Raw genomic sequence first — 15,800 nt, 5'->3', positions numbered from 1 at the left:
AGTTAAAAAATTACAAGCTCCAGTAAAAATACAGCAAGTGCCTACATCGTATGAACCAACCGAGATATCCATTCCAGAGGGAGGTGGGAAGAGAAAAATAAGTACAGGGCAGAAATGGGATTTTTTTTTCTGCAAAGCAATAACAATATTAAGCACTTTTTTTCTACATACTTTTTCTACATGGTGTAGCAATCCCCTTTTAATCCCCAAATACAAGTTTCTATACATTTTTTTTGAAATAAAAATTCAACACCCAAGGCAGAAAAAAATTTACTAAACTCTGACTTTACAGTTACTGTGACAAGAACAAATTTATAGACCCACCATTGAAATTTTACTGCAACATTTTCAAGGTCAAGAAGAGGGTTTTTTTTTTTTCTTGTTTTGTAAAATGCCCAGGCATTCTCAATTATTACAAATACTGGTCCACTTTTACAGTAATCAAGAAATTTTAATATATATAATATATACTAAAACCCCGCCACCAAAAGAAAACAATAGTCCACGCAGCCACGGAGGCATTTTATAGAACCTAGTAAGCAAACTTTGAAAACAAAACAAAACACAACAAAAAAAGATCGCTCCAACACACATACGCACAATTCTTTTTTACCCTTGTATGTATCCAATACTGTAAACGTATTTTTAAGACAGAGTGCACTAAATTTAACTTTAGAAAAACTTAGCCGTTGCTCCTGAATGGTTTTTGTTTTCATTCAATGATACCAACGTGTAACTTGCGTCACTTGAGTTCTAATTCAGCAGTAGGTCACCTGCGCTCCACCTCTAAGCAGCGTTGTCCCACAATCAAAAGGGGTTGAGGAGAATTCAGCTCACAGGTGTCCGAGATTGTGCTGGGTTTATTTCTTCATTTGATTGGATCTCATATGGCATTTTCACGTCCTCTCTCTCCAACCAGGATTTTTTTTTTTAATCTAAAGTAAATGTGGCTTTGTTGGTGTCTAAAGAATGTACTTTTTCTCACTTTACTGTTTTTAAAAAGTCTTTTCCAAAAAAAAAAAAAAGTTTTGCATTTGTCTCAAGAGACTCGGATAGGAAGATCAGTTTTCAAGGCACTCACATCAAATTGAATGGCAGTAGAAAAACTGTCCAATAAATTATTATTTTATTCGGTTCTTTATAGTGCCAGTATTGTGAATGCCACGCTTAGCAACACTGACACTCGGTCTCAGCTGTCCCTTAAGTTTAACCCAACTCTGGGCCAAAGAGAAGAATATGCTGCAATTTCTTGTTCAGAAGCCATTTAATTTAAATGCAAACAAAAGAGCTTTAAAGTGCGGTCAACAGAACCCAAATGTTTAATCTCAACAGTCCAATGTTTGCTTCCTTCCAGCCTAACGAGAGGGGGAGAATTGGGGAGGCAGCGCAGGACCCCTGACTGGGTCGCTTCCCTTCCTAAGATCCCCACACACATACACACTGTCCCTACAGCACACAGGAGCTTCCTCAACTGGCCATCAGAGCCTGTGTCTTCCTGACAAATGACCCATCCACCACCACTTGTAGTAACGTAGGGCTTGGGAGAGGGAGGGAGGCCTGAGGCCAGAAGCAGCTGGACTGCACACTCACTGCAGGCCAGCACCATCTAACTGCGGAGGGAGACCCTCGGCTCCACCTCGCCTGGGACACGCAGGAGCGAGGGCTTCAGACTGCCCCAGCATCCTACGGGGGCCAGCTAGCTGCTGGCCACGCCCAACCTCCAAAGGATACTCTCTCATCACTTCCCAGTGTCCTGGGGGCCCTGGGCCCTGCTGAGTTTGTGAGGTGCCTGCTCAAGGGGGGGCCACCACCACTCCCTAACCACCCCTAAGTTCCCCTTACAGAATGTGACAGCTGAAACCAACACAGCAAAGGCCTCTGTGACTCGGCAGCTCCTCAGTGCCAGTCTGCATTCCAATTCTGAAACAAAGTGCTACAATTTTTAGGGATTGTTATCCGCTGTACACACCCTCCCAAAAACGAAACAAAAACCAAAGCAAAAACCGCATGCCACATTTTATTTCAGGACAAAAAAAAAGGAATAAAAAAGTAAACTTCAAAAGTCATTTAAGTGTTGGCTTCTTCACAAGAAATTACACATGCTTAGCTTAAATCTCAAAAAAGCAGCACCCCTCCCCCAAATTATAATTTAAAAGATATACTTCTTCTCTACATTGCTTGCGAGTCACTGCTCAGGCTACTATGGGATTTTGTTTAAAAAAAACTATGAAGGGATGGATACCCAACAAAATCTTTTAAAGAAACTGAAACAGAAAGAAGAATAAAAAGTACCTGCACATGCCAAAAAAAATTGACAAAACCCAATAAATACAGAAATTATTGCACAGTTAAAAAGGCTCCACAATTTTTACTGCCTTAATCAACCCTCGAGTTTCCATAGGACTTCGCAGACACAGGTTAGGTTGGAGGGCTGGCACACCCGGAAGGTCCCCCAGTGCAGGAAACAGGTGCACAGGGCACCGCGCAATGGCAGGGCCGCGGAGGTGAGTCAGGGCCGCACAGGTGGCGGGCGCGTGGTCCGGGGGCAGGACGCACACACGAGCACGCAACGCCTCGGCTTAGCTCCGCTCAGCCTGCTCGATCTTGACGTCGTTCGTCAGCAAGTGCTCGCCATGCCACTTTTTCATGTGTTTCTCCAGGGTGCTGTAGACACTGAAAGGCATCTGGCAGATGTCACAGCGGTACACCTCCTTGCCGATCTGCCCATGCGTCTTCATGTGGCGAGTCAGCTTGCTGCTCTGGGCGCACGCGTAGTTGCACAGCTCGCACTTGTAAGGCCGCTCACCGGTGTGGCTCCGCCGGTGCACGGTGAGGTTGCTGCAGTTTTTGAACACCTTGCCGCAATACTCGCACGTGTCGCTGCGGCGGCCCTCCTTGGAGCTGGGCCTCCCGGGGCCCGGGCCGCCCAGGTGCGGCGTGCTGCCCCCGCTGGCCGTGCCGCTGCGGCCCGACAGGCCGCCGTCCAGCAGGTCCCCGGGCGGCGTGGAGAAGCGAAGGCTGCCGTTCTCGGACGAGTGCTCCGACGACGTGGCGAAGGGTGACTGGCGCGCGTCCGTGAAGCCCAGGAAGGGGTCCTTCATGAAGTGGCGCGACGCGGCGTAGCCCACGAGCCACTGCGAGTACACATTCTCGGATGGGATGAGCGCGGCTGGCGGCAGCTCCAGGTCCTTCTCCACCTTGATGCGCTTGGCCGCGCTGTTGAGCCCGGGGCTGGGCAGCGGTGCGGGCTTGCGCGGGAAGAGGCCGGGGAAGGGGTCGGCACCGGGTGCGAAGCCGCCCCCGCGCCCATTGACAGCACCGCCTGTCCCCGCATCTCCGCAGCCGCCCGCGTCCTCGTCATCGCCGGGGTCAACACCAACGCCCACGCCCACGCCGCCCACTCCCGCTGCGCGCTTGAGGAAGGCGCCTCGCTTCTGCTTGTCGGCCAGCAGCTCGCCATACTGTGGCGGCAGTGCGCCCAGGCCCACGTTCTCCATGACCTTGCCCAGCACCAGCGCCTTCTCGTCTGCCAGCACCTTGGCCGCGCCACCCACGCCCACACCTGCGCCAGGGACCCCGGCTCCAGCGCCCACGCCCAGGCCTGCGCCCACACCTGCGCCCGCGCCCAGGCCTCCGCCGCCGCCTCCGTTCTCTCGGTTGCGGCTCAGCTCCGAGTCCATGCTGAAGCTCGACTCGGGCCTGCTCTCGTTCTCCAGCAGCAGCTCCTCCTCTTCCTCCTCCTCCTCCTCGTCCTCCTCTTCGGGCTCATGGCCCAGCGACGGGTCGCTCTCGTGGTGGCGGAAGTCGCCGTCAGCTGCTTTGAGCCCATCGCCAGTCAGCTCGCTGGTGCCAGGCTCGGGCGAGCTGGCGGCCGAGAGCCCGTCGTCCGAGCGCCCGGCCAGCGAGCCGGCCTTGTGCATGTGCGTCTTCATGTGGCGCTTGAGCTTGCTCGCCTGCGAGCACGCGTGGTCGCACAGTTGGCACTTGTAGGGCTTCTCGCCCGTGTGGCTGCGCCGGTGCACGATGAGGTTGCTCTGAAACTTGAAGGTCTTGCCGCAGAACTCGCACGACTTGCTCTTGGCCGGCGGCTGCGGGGGCGGCGTGCCCCCGGGCGGCATGGGCGGCAGCGGCGGCGTGCTCAGGAAAGGGGACTTGGGGCTGGGCTGGAAGGGGTTCAGGAGCCGATGCATAGGGTTGCCACGGCCTGGCGACACAGGCGGCGGCGTGGAGTTGTTACCCGCCAGCTCGCGCAGCCGTCGCGAGAAGTCCATGGCGGGCGAGTCGATGGCCATGGGGTTCAGGCGCATGACTCGGTCGAAGGCACTGGGGTGCTGGGCGACGAGCCCCATCTCCTCGGCGCTCAGACGGTGCGCGTCCAGGTGGTGGCGCGGCGGCGGGCTGAAGAGCGGTGGCGTGCCGGGCAGGCGGCCCTCGCCGAAACCGGGGTGGTCCCGCAGGATGGGGCCCGTCATGCGCAGCAGGTTGAAGGGGTTGCTGTCGCCCAGGAAATTCATGAGTGGCGACTGCGCCACGGCCTCCGGTCCGAGCGGCGGCGGGATGGTGAGCCGCGGCGTGAGTGAGCTGCTGGCCGGCCCAGGCTCCAGGTAGATGCGGAAGCCGTGCGTGTTCTGCGCATGCTGCAGCAGGAACCACGCGCTGTTGAAGGGCTGCTTGCATGTTGTGCAAATGTAGCTGGAAGGCTCATCTTTACCTGGGGAGACACACGGAGAGAAAGGCAAGAGAGGCGTGTGAATGGGGAGGCCAATGCGAGCGCATGGGGTCAAGGGGCACCTACAGAAGGTACAGTGGCCTTGCTTTGGCCCCCTGGGGAGGCCGTGTGTGGGAGGATGCCACAGGCTGGGCAAATCTTGGCCACCAAGGCCATTAGGGCTCTCTGGACTGGAAACCAACTAGACCAGGTGGACTCCTTGAGGCATAGGGGGTAGTCCCTGACCTCCACCTCCTAGGTGCCAGGTGCACCCTGGCCCTTGGTCACTGGGACTGACCGTCTCCAAATGCCTGTCCCCTTGATCTGACCCTGTCTGACTCAAGGACATTTAACCAAAACACCGACTGGGGCTCAGCTGCAGGAAGGGGTCCTGGGGATTTCCTGCAGTAGGGTCTGCCCCCAAAGCAGAGTGTAGTGTGGGAAGACAGCTGCCCATACCTTTCCCCAAACACAGGTCAGGGTTCTGCCTCAGGCCCCTTCCCAGGCCGCTCCCCAGGCCCCCACAGAGAGGCCAAAGGCATGGCTGAGCCCTTGGCTAGAACATTAATAAGTGAAAGAAAGCATGCAATCAGACAAGCAGGCTGGCCTGGCCATGGCAGCTGTCGATTTGTTAGAAACCCACTCTCGTGACACTCGTGGTAAATTGCAGTGACGCCGTTGGCACACAGCCAGAACGTCACTGTCAGTGTTGGTCATCAGGGCACTCACAAGGTGGAGGCCGGACATCTCAGCCAGAACCCCACCCGCAGTTGCCATCTCCAACCCCTGGGTGAAGCTGCCTGCTCCTCCCATCCTAACCACTCCTGATGCTTGAAGCAGATGCACAGGTGCAGACAGGTCATCTCCCATCACCAGTAACTGGCCAGGAAGCGGAGAGACACAGGCATCGCATCTCAGACCAGGCCAAGGCAACACCGACACATGTGTGAAAAGTCCCTTTTGCCTTGTCCAGCTTCCCTGTACCCACAAGACCACCAGGCTCTCCGCTGAGGCCAACATGCAAATGGACCACCCGAGCCCTGTATCCATAAGGCGAGGGGCAGTGGGGGCAGGAGGGTTCTCTGAAACCCCACACAGAGAGCAGCCTTGATTTCCATCCACTGATGGCATTTCAAAGCCTGCACCCTTAGGGGCGGCTCCCGACACCTGCAAACCATCCTTCAGAACCCAGGGACTGGGGAACCAAGCGCCCAGAGTGGCTGAATCCAGTGTGCACCTCTCTCTGATGCCGCCGTTCCTGCAGACCTAGGACCCCACGGATATTGGGTGTGGGGTGTCCCAGGGTCCCCCCAACCCAGGATGGGGGCAGATGGGGTGGGCAGGAACACAGCCACCCAAGGTCACTCTGGTCTCTAGTGTCCTTCTGTGGCTGCTGGTCAGAAGACAGGAGACCAGAAGAGGGACAGGCTGTCTCCCCAGAGCGGCCGGCGCATTTCACTGCCCCAGGAGGCCTGGGTGGTCCAGTTCTCCACAGAGGAGCATTTGAGGGGCAGCTGACCCCCTCCAAGGGGGCAGGGAGCTGGTCGGAGCCCTGGCCTCCTGCAGGCAGCCCTGGGGAAAGGGGCCCCACAGGAGAATCAGCCTGCTGGCTGCCCCCTCCACACTGCTCCTCCAGCTGCTCCAGTCTGACCACCTCCCCTCGCACCTCCCATCTCTTCCCCTCCCTCAGGGGAGCTCCCCTTGATCTGCAGCCACACGTTTTCTAGAAAGTTCTGTGGCTGCTGAGGAATGCGGCTCTCAGGCAAATACGAGCCCCCAGGCAGGCCAGGAATGAAGCTGAAAAGCAGTTTTTTTTTTTTAACTCAAAATGGCAGCTGCCAGGAAACGTGTAGCTACACGCTCTGAAACACGCGGCTCCCACTTCATGTTTGAAAAAAGAGCCTGCCCCAAGCCTGGCTAGGAACAGCATGGGGAGGCCATTACTTGTCCGTGATTCACAGCGGGCTACGTTCATTCTCAGACTTGGAACTCAGGGCCAACACCTACCAGGGTAACGTCCTCCCCGCTCCAGGGCACAGGTCCCAGGAGCTGAAGCCTTCTGAAAAACCCCCAGCCCTCAAAAACAGCTCTGCCCACCCACCCCAGCTTCTTTAATAAATGTTCATCTCCACGGCATGTCCCTGGCTACAGCCTCCGAGCCCCGAACACCACCAGCCGCTCCCTCCGGAAGACTGAGCCGCGTCACCACCATCGTGTTCTCCATCCAGGTACTCACTGGATAGTTTTGAACCCTTGGCTTGTGGTCACACAGCTCATTTTCAAACAGCTCAAGAGCGTCAGCGTGCAGGCCTGGCCATCCTCCCTTCCCTGCGTGACACAGTCATAGCTGCACTCGGCGGCACCTGCCTACAGCCGTGCTGGAGGCTGCTCCGCATACAACATGCAGGCTGTCTGAGGCCCAGCCGGGATCCGCTCCCCACCACGCTGCTATGTCCACCGGAAGGTGATGGCCAAAGTGATTTAGAAGCAATTCACCCAGCAACGTCAAACCTGGGCGTGACTTTTCTGTGCTGAATCCCCTGGGGTGAGGGGTGAAGAACCCAGAGCCTGGGGCTCTGCCAGCATCCCTCCCTCCCTAGTCATGGCAAAACCCACACTGGGCCTTCTTGGTTCCACCAGCTCCTGGGACCCTTCCCTGTCTCTCTCCAGTGCATCCCTCCCCGAGACCCCTCACTCGGGAGAGCCCCTGGGTTCACAGCTCTGCTTCGAGGCTCCCAGGAGAATGAAGACCTAGGCACGCTTGGAGCCTTCATGTTCTACACCTGCCTGCAAAGAGGGCTGGTAAAACTGAGGGAATTCCTGACCCTGTACACCACATGTTCTGGTGCAGATCCTCCACCCTTGAACCTGGTCCTCTCTGGTGTTGGGAGAGTGACCTAGCTATCCCTGGGTGTCAGTGGGGTGTCCAGCAGCCTAACTGTGGCCGCGGTAGGACCCTGGAGGGAGCATGGCACAGCCAGCCCACTGCATTCCAGACTGCAAAATCCCAGCAGCCAGCGGCCAGCAAGGAAATGGTCCTATTTTATTGTGCTGCTTGGGAAGCGGCAGGCAGCCGGACTCCTGCAACAGACGCTGCGCTGAGAGCCGCCGGCAGCTTCCCTTTAAAGCACATTTAAGTGATTGCTGTCTCACTATGCCGCTGCACTAATAACACCAATAAAGGTATCAGGGATATTTAATAAAACACACACCTTAACTGAGTTATTACTCAGTGAGAAGGCCACGATGGAGAGGGACCCTCTCCCCAGGGCACTTCCACCTGCGGAAGAGGCTGTGCAGGGGTGGGATGGGGGGCAGGGGTGGAGGGGGTGGGCAGGGCAGTCAGCAAGTGCCTCACGGTTGGCTTGGCAGCCTCACCGTTGCCTCTGAGCAGCCCTGCTGCCCTGAGGAAACAGAAATACCATCCCAAAGCCAGAGGAGGCAGGGCCATGCCCCTTCCCAGCTCTCTGAACCCAGACAGGACTCCAGCTCCCTCCCAGCATCACCACAATGCACTCCAACTCCCAGCGGCAAGGAACCCCTGGAAAACCCTGACCCCAAGCCAGGCCCTGGGCTGACTGCACACGGCCCTCATACAAGTTCCCAGCTACCTCGGCAATACAGCAGCCACCATCGCCATGTCACCAGCGAGGCAGCGGACTGCAGAGCTGCCCGGTTCTGTCCCAGGCCACAGAGACTGTGCCCTGGCAGTGCCCACTGTGCTGATCACAACAGACTGGAACAACAAAACACAGGCAGGCTCGCGGTCCTGGAGTCCAGAGGGTGGTTGTGTGTGCCTGCAACGGTCGCCACGCCTTCCCATGCCAGACACACTGCTTTGGGCTAGACACACACTAAATGATACCACTTTAATGATCGTACGAGGAGGGGCAGACATGGTTGGTGGCCACAGCAGCACCACGAGCAGACTAAGAACGAACGGACACTGCACCTCCAACACACCCCCTGCCCTACTCGGGTGCCTGTGCAGATGGTGCCAATCCATGCCCACGCTTCTGCTCCAGTCTCAGCATCCTGGGCAACTCTGCACTCCAGGCAGCTGCCGCCAATCAACGTCCCTGGATTCTGGGGCACAGAGAGCCCAGCGGCTGGCCCAGCCTGGACAGGGCCAGCCACCCCCGCTGACATTCTGCTAAGGACGACTTCGAGCTGCCTTTCTTCAGTGTTTCACGTTTGGGTTTTAGGGAGGGGTTTTTGTTTTTGTTTTATAAAACATTCATTCATTCATTTGAAAGGCAGAGCAACAGAACAAGAAGAGACGGAAGGTTTGTCTGCTGGTTCACTCCCCAGATGTTCACAGCAGCCAGGGCTGGGCCAGGTCAAAACCAGGGTGCAAGCACACGAACCAGGTGCGTCAGCAGGGAGCTGGGGAGGAAGTGGAGCAGTGGGGCTCAAACACAGAGCCCCGGCATTGCCCATAACAGCCCAGATCTGGGATCTGGGATGCCACTGTGACAAGTGACAGCGTAACCAGCTGTGGCAGGACACCAGCCCCAATCCACTGCACAGACAGGAAGACCCAGGCGTCCTGTGGCTGCCTGGGGCAGAGACACTCATAACAACTCTGAGCTTTCATGGACAGTACTGCGGTGCTAAGGGTACACGGGGGCTGCTGGGAGAGACAATTCAAGGGCTTAGCTAAATGGGAGAGGGAGGGTTTGACCCCGCAAAGGGACCAGCATCTCGGGTGCTTCACCTCATGGACCCCCACACTGGGATCCTTCCCGGCAGCAACCTCCTCAGGGGCACACCTTTGGCAGGTGTTCTGCACGTGAGATTCAACTTCTGGGCCAGGACACCAAGATCCCTGAGGGCAGTGCCCAGCCTCCAGCATGGTCACTAACACGAGCAGCCTTCCCAACCATCAGCAGCCAATGGTGGCGCAGCGGCCAGCAAATAATGCCCAGTGTTCTCAGTTGTCTGCCAGCAGGAGTGCACTTGGGAGCCAGGACCCTGGGAGAAGGGGCTGGACCTTGCTAAGTTCCAGGCTCCACGTCAGTGTGGTGGACACACACCTGCCTCCCCAGGCAGCTACTCTGCAGCAGGGAAGAACCATCATGGCATACCCACAGGCTCTGGGGTACATGGGGGTGGCGGAGACCCCATGACACACAGAGCATCCATGCCCTGCATCCTGCATTCTGTGATTTCCGGCCATCAGTACCAGGAGGAGAGTGTCTGCCCAGGCCCAGGTGAGCCAGACTGTGCACTGTGCCTTCCACTCTGGGCCATCTCCAGGGCAGGGCTGGGATCTGCACTGCCAGCAAACAGCCTATCTTTCCCAAATGGCCAAACAGAGCCAAGGCACCTCATTGCCGCTTCTACCATGGCCTGCCACAAGCAAGCCAGCCTCCCTAAACATACTGCTGACAGCATTGCCAACTCCCTGCACTCACCATGCCCTGGCCACTCCTTGGTCCCTGGTCTCTAGGCACATCTCCATGCCCCCACCTCCTGCTACCTGGAGCACCTGCTTCATTCTCTACCTGCTCAGGTAGAATCTCCTCTGAATTCCCCAGCCAGGTGTACAAATCTACACTGTGTACCAACCACCATGTCAAGGGTCAGTCCTTGTCCTTGGTTCCATGTGCTCAGCCTGCCCACAGCCTGCATGTACCACGACCCTGGGGATTTCGGGGGGGATGCTCATAGCCACTTTAGAGAGCAGGTTTTAATCCAGATCTTCTTTTTTAAAAAAAAATTTTTTTTAAAAGAAAACTCTTACCACAGTGCTCAACTGAGTGAGATCCCAGGTAACAGAGTCTGCAGGTGGCAGGAACAGGAACACATCCCCATCCATTTACCTGGGGTCAGTGCTATGCTGGGACACACGGGGGCTGCGACTACCAGGAAGCCGTGTCCCCTCATGCCACCTGCACCCGCCATGGCCGAGCCGCCTCTCACTGCTAGCACACCTCACTCAGCCCCCCATGGCTTGTGAGCACCCATTTATCAGATGGGATTCTTGCAGCTGAAGTCAGCAGCAAGGCATGTTCATCTTCCTAGTTACCCAAGGCTTGGCAAAGAACTTAGAACACTTGCTGCAGCCTCGAACACAGAGCCCCGGCATTGCCCATAACAGCCCTGTCTATTGGAAAATGCCAGCAGAGCTTGATGTCCCTGTGCCCCCCAGGAAGAAGCCACAAGTGAAGGTTGGGAAGTTAACACAGGGACTCCAAAGGCAGAGCCGAAGCAGCAGCTGCCCTGTCACTTGGGGATACTCAGAAGGCAACACATGCAAGTGGCCTTCAAGATAGACCACAGGCTGCAAGGCAGGGCTGAAGTGCAAGTGCACCTGGGGTACAGGATGCCACAGTGGGGAGATCACACTTCCATCATGAGAAATGGGAGTCGTAACCACTTCTGGCTGGAGCTCCACAGGGGCCCCGTGTCCCCCAGTGCAGGCAGCCCTTGCTCCCAGACACTTCCTCTGACAGTTCCCGGAAGGGACAGAGAAAAGCACCTGGCCACCCAGAGACGGCACAGGGTTGTCAGCATTTTCATTCGCTCCTTTCTCCCACTGCTTCCTCTCTTCACAGATGCACAGGCAGCTGCTCTGGGCCAGAACCTCTGAGCAAAGGGCAGTAGCCAGGAAGGGCCAGCCCACAGGGTCACAGCTGCAGGGCATGCCACACGGCTGGAAACACTGGCACAGGTTCAGAAGGAATGGCGAGCTTGTCCTGCAGAGGGGAGAGTGCGGGCTTGTCCGGCTGAGGAACACACACACACACAGGTGTGGAAGTGGGAGCCTGGGTTCAGAGGGAACATTCCGCCAGTGGAAATGGGAAGGGGGCAGGATCTGAGAACCACACCTGGAGGACAGAGTGCATCGCAAAGGCAGCAAAGCTTCCACCTCACATCAACAAGTCGGCAGTCACAAAGGCAAAGCCCTCCCAGAGCCTTGCCCCCCAACCACACCCAGCCCTCCTACCCAACACAGGCACCCACGCCCAGGATGACATCCACAGCCCACTTTTCTGTCACTCCAGAGTGGCTCATCCACTCTAGCAAGTCCACCCTTTTGCAGTATCCTAGGTGTGTGAATCTGCCTTAGTGGAACGGGAATGGGGCAGGGGTTGGGGGTGGGAACCACAGACACCAGCACCATGCACCCGAGATTTCCCAGAAGAGCCTTGATGGTAACTGCTCAAGTCTGTGGTCAGCACAGGTGTGCAGCTCTAGGCTCAGCAAATTGCCACCCAGCTCGACAGACACACACACGGACTCGCCAAGTGCAGGGTGGGGAGCCGGGGTGCAGGGCAGGAGGCACACAGCCTTCACATACATGGCCAGCCAGCTGCAGCACACTCCTCAAGGCCGTCTGTAGCACCCATATCCTCAAGAAGGCTCTAGAAACTGCTGGAAATGCCGTATCGCCCCACCCCCAAAGAATGTGTCATCAGGTCCCCCCAAAACCCACCACTTGTCAGCCTCCCCAGCAAGGGCCCACACCTTCCCAGAAGGTTCTGCTGGGCTACCACTCCCGAGGGCTCACCCCAAACTACCCCACACAGACCCTCCTGCAAGCATTCTAGAACTCAGGGGACGGCAACCCCGCAGCGCACGTGGAAGCAGGGAATAGAGCCAAGTCTCCTTATCACGCAGCCAACAAAAGAGGGGCGAGTCAGAAAACAAACTGGTGAAAAGCAAGCCGACAGCCGGCTGCAGGTGCGTCTGCGTGCCACTGCCATGCACATGTGCCCCCCCGCCCCGCCAGCCACCACCTCCCTCCGACACAGGAAGTCTCCCTCCCCCATAATTCACAACTTCCTCCACGAGGCAGGCCGCCATCCTGCCTTCCCTTAAATCCACAGAAATCACGTTCCACCCCAAGAAGTACGGCGGGGGCAGTAAATCTGGTTTTAATGGAGTGTACGTTTAGCTCCACGGAGATAACTGACGTTATGGAGAGGCTGGGCGCCGAGTTCTATAGGTTAGTGAATGCAGAGGGGACTCGTTACCCGCACACTACAAACAAGTAGTAATATATGGATATTGTTGCGAGCGGTGTTACAGCAAAAGTGCTCCGGTCCACGGGGATTGATAAAGCACAGCAAACAGCAGAGGCGCACTTGTAAATTTGTCTCATTTGTCTCAGAAGTTAAAGGTTATTCCCTTGTTCTGAATTTGTAATAAACACATGCTAGCCCAGGGTTGGGGGGAGGATGTTTGAATATTTAAATTGGGTATAATGATGGGCAATTATAGGGTAAAAACTGGACCTTGCATGGCGGGCAGGGTTGCGGTAGGACTCCTAGAGTGTGTTCCTACTGGCAATGCCATGGTGGGCACTTTGCAGGCACCTGCTCCAGGGAGGGGCTGGGGGGGCATAACCGGGTCCCACAGTCACTGCCCAATAACCAACGCAGCTGCCTCTGCCTGCAGGAGTGGGTTCTCCCTCCCTCCTCCTCGCTGTCTTTCCTTAAGCATGCACGCATGGTATCTCTCTCCAACCAAGGGCCAAGACATAGGCAGTGGTGCTGTTGGCACGGCTGGCTGGTGCGTCTGTGCTGTTGGGAAGGAGACTAAGCTAGTGTAGGGAGCGCCCCAGGGGATGCAGTGCCAATTTCCTGTGTCCCCACATGGGGTGCACTTCTCCCCTCCCTCCCTCACCACCCGCCCCACACCCAGGAGAGCAGGGGGTTGGCAGGGAGCCCCAGCTGTGGTGTCGGGGCTGGGGGGAGGCGCTGCAGCTCCCGCGGCTGGAGTCCAGGTGCCCGCCTGGCCGCGTCCGCCCATCTGCCCAGGTTAACCAACTGCAGTGTTAGACGAACTCCAGCCAGCTTGTCACCAAGCACAAAAGTCATCAGCCAGTGAATGTTCTTTTCTGCACCACAATTAAGACGAATCAATACGACGTGCCACAAATGGTATTTTACTCTCAATAAGAACTCGAGCTGAGTTTATTCAGAATATTTTAGCGCTTCCCGGGGGGATTTTGGGCCGACGCAGATGGCAAATAAAGCACTCAGCCTAAGGCTACAGCACATTATGGTAATTCTAATGTCAGATGTACTTTAATATACAGCTCTATTTAATCACCCCATTATTTCACATTTCCATATGAAAAACCTGCGGCACTTCAGCACTCTGCCTCTGCCACGGTGCCAAGCCTGCTCCAGCCCGCTGCCGGCAGCCCAGGACGCAGTCACCCCTGGCAGGCACAGCCCAACCGTGCCCAAGGTCCCAGGTACCCGGATGCGCGCCTAGGCTGCCGAGGCCGTGGATGTGCCAGGCACCACCACAGAAGCTGTGCCAGAAAGAATCAACGTCCCACGCACAGGCACACACTCACGCACACATGCACATGCATGTGGGGGGGCAAGGTTAACAATACAGGCCCTCCCCAGACACCAGCGTGGAGGCTGGGCAGCTTGGCACCTCAGATTCATATAGGCACTGACAGTGACCTGTGACCCCAGTGGATGTGCCCACCCACTCCAGGGGTGTAGGATAGAAGCATCACGCCCCCACACACACGCCTGGTGGGTGGGGAGATGGGGCCAGTGACAAAGCGGTTGCTGTGGGGGCTGGGGAGCTCCAGCCAGGATGACTTAGCCACACTCAGGATTCGATTTGGTCCTGTCCAGCTTCCTCTAGAGAGCCCTGCAGGCCAGGTCCCTGGAGAGACTGAAGGCCCATGAATTCCAAGTGCCTGAGCACCCCAAGGCTAGCTTGGCCAGCTAGCAGGTGGACAGCAGCCAGAGGAAGAAGCACGGGCTTGGGCCGAGCCCAAGAAACCGCTCTCACGCAGTCACGTGGCGTTGCAAGGAAGCACAGCACAAAATGCTGCCGACCACCAGGTCCTCGAGTTCTCAAAGACATTTGGCAGCTGACCCTGCTGGGCGTCCCAGCCCTGTGTCAGCATTTACAGACACCGAGGCTGATTCCTGTAAACGGCCACAGCATGTGATCTTCCTAAACCCTGCCAAGAGGGAGGGCAGCAAAGCTGAAGATGCCGTGAACACTGGCAAAGTCCTCCAGAAGCTCCCTTCTCCAGGAAGCTGCCCAGTAACCTGGTCCCAGCAGAGACAGCCAAGAGCTGACTAGCCATGGGCACTGTTGGAGGAAAACTGTCTCTGGCCAATCCAGCCCCTACAGGTGCGCCTACGACCGGGCCAGCACACCCGCCCGCCAGCCACACAGTTCCCATCAGGACTGTCCCTTGGCCTCTTTGGAAAGCTGGATGTGGCTCAGCAACGGGGAGCCTTTCTTGCTTTCCTAGGCCTCAGCATCCGCCAGGTGATTCCTGATTGTTCTTAAAACTAAACAGAGTCCTAGGAGCCCCCAGAGCCAATGACAAGTCCCCCTCGGGGAAGGACAGGCAGGATGGAACTTCTCACCTGAGCTGGCCTTGCTCGGGGATCCTGGGCAACATCTGGAGCCATGTGGAGCTACAACCACCGCAGGGACCTGGGGCATTCCTGACACAGGGGATGAGGAGGTAGAAGTCAGGGAGCCCACTAAGCACCCCACAAGTGCACAGGACGGCTCCCCAGCTCAGAACCCAGGCTGGGGCTCTACCTGGGACGGTCGCCCCCTCGCCCCTCCCAGCTCAGAACCCAGGCTGGGGCTCTGCCTGGGACAGTCGGCCACTCGCCCCCCAGCTCAGAACTCCGGGCTGGGGCTCTGCCTGGGACATTCAGCCCCTTAGCTCAGAACCCAGGCTGGGGGTCTGCCTGGGACGGTTGCCCCCTCGCTCCCCCAACTCAGAACGCAGGTTGTGGCTCTGCCTGGGACAGTCGGCCCCTCGCCCCCCCCCCAGCTCAGAACTCCGGGCTCGGGCTCTGCCAGGCAACGGGGCAGAATAGACTAAAGGAGGAAAGGGAAGCAGGGCAGAGAAGCAGGGCAGGTGGAGGGGAGGGCGGGCCTGCTGTTGGCAATAAAGGCACATTGAAGAATCCCAGTCCATGTCCTCACTGGGAACACCTTTTGAACTCTGGACTTGCCTGGATCCCAGGATGCAGGGCTCCTAGCAAGCTCCATACCTGAGCTGGCAGAGGAAGAGTGGGCTCTGCATGGGTCACCCCCCTGCCCCTTCCCCTACAGCCTGCTACCAAAGAAACGACCC

The 15,800-nt window shown here is 56.9% G+C and overlaps 1 protein-coding gene across 4 annotated transcripts in view; it reads right to left on the bottom strand.

Annotated features, from left to right (window-relative positions):
- Positions 1 to 2,351: 2,351 nt before the first annotated feature.
- Positions 2,352 to 15,800, bottom strand: part of BCL11B (BCL11 transcription factor B) — a 75,073-nt gene continuing 61,624 nt past the window's right edge. For all 4 annotated transcript variants that reach the window (XM_058655571.1, XM_058655570.1, XM_058655573.1 and 1 more), the window contains one exon: positions 2,352 to 4,711. In XM_058655571.1, the coding sequence (XP_058511554.1) occupies positions 2,580 to 4,711 (2,132 nt within the window). In that variant the 3' untranslated portion in view covers positions 2,352 to 2,579. The remainder of the gene's footprint in view (positions 4,712 to 15,800) is intronic.

Source organism: Ochotona princeps, chromosome 26 (assembly GCF_030435755.1).
Source record: "Ochotona princeps isolate mOchPri1 chromosome 26, mOchPri1.hap1, whole genome shotgun sequence".
Lineage (NCBI taxonomy): Eukaryota > Metazoa > Chordata > Mammalia > Lagomorpha > Ochotonidae > Ochotona > Ochotona princeps.
This window is presented reverse-complemented; position numbering and strand designations above follow the sequence as displayed.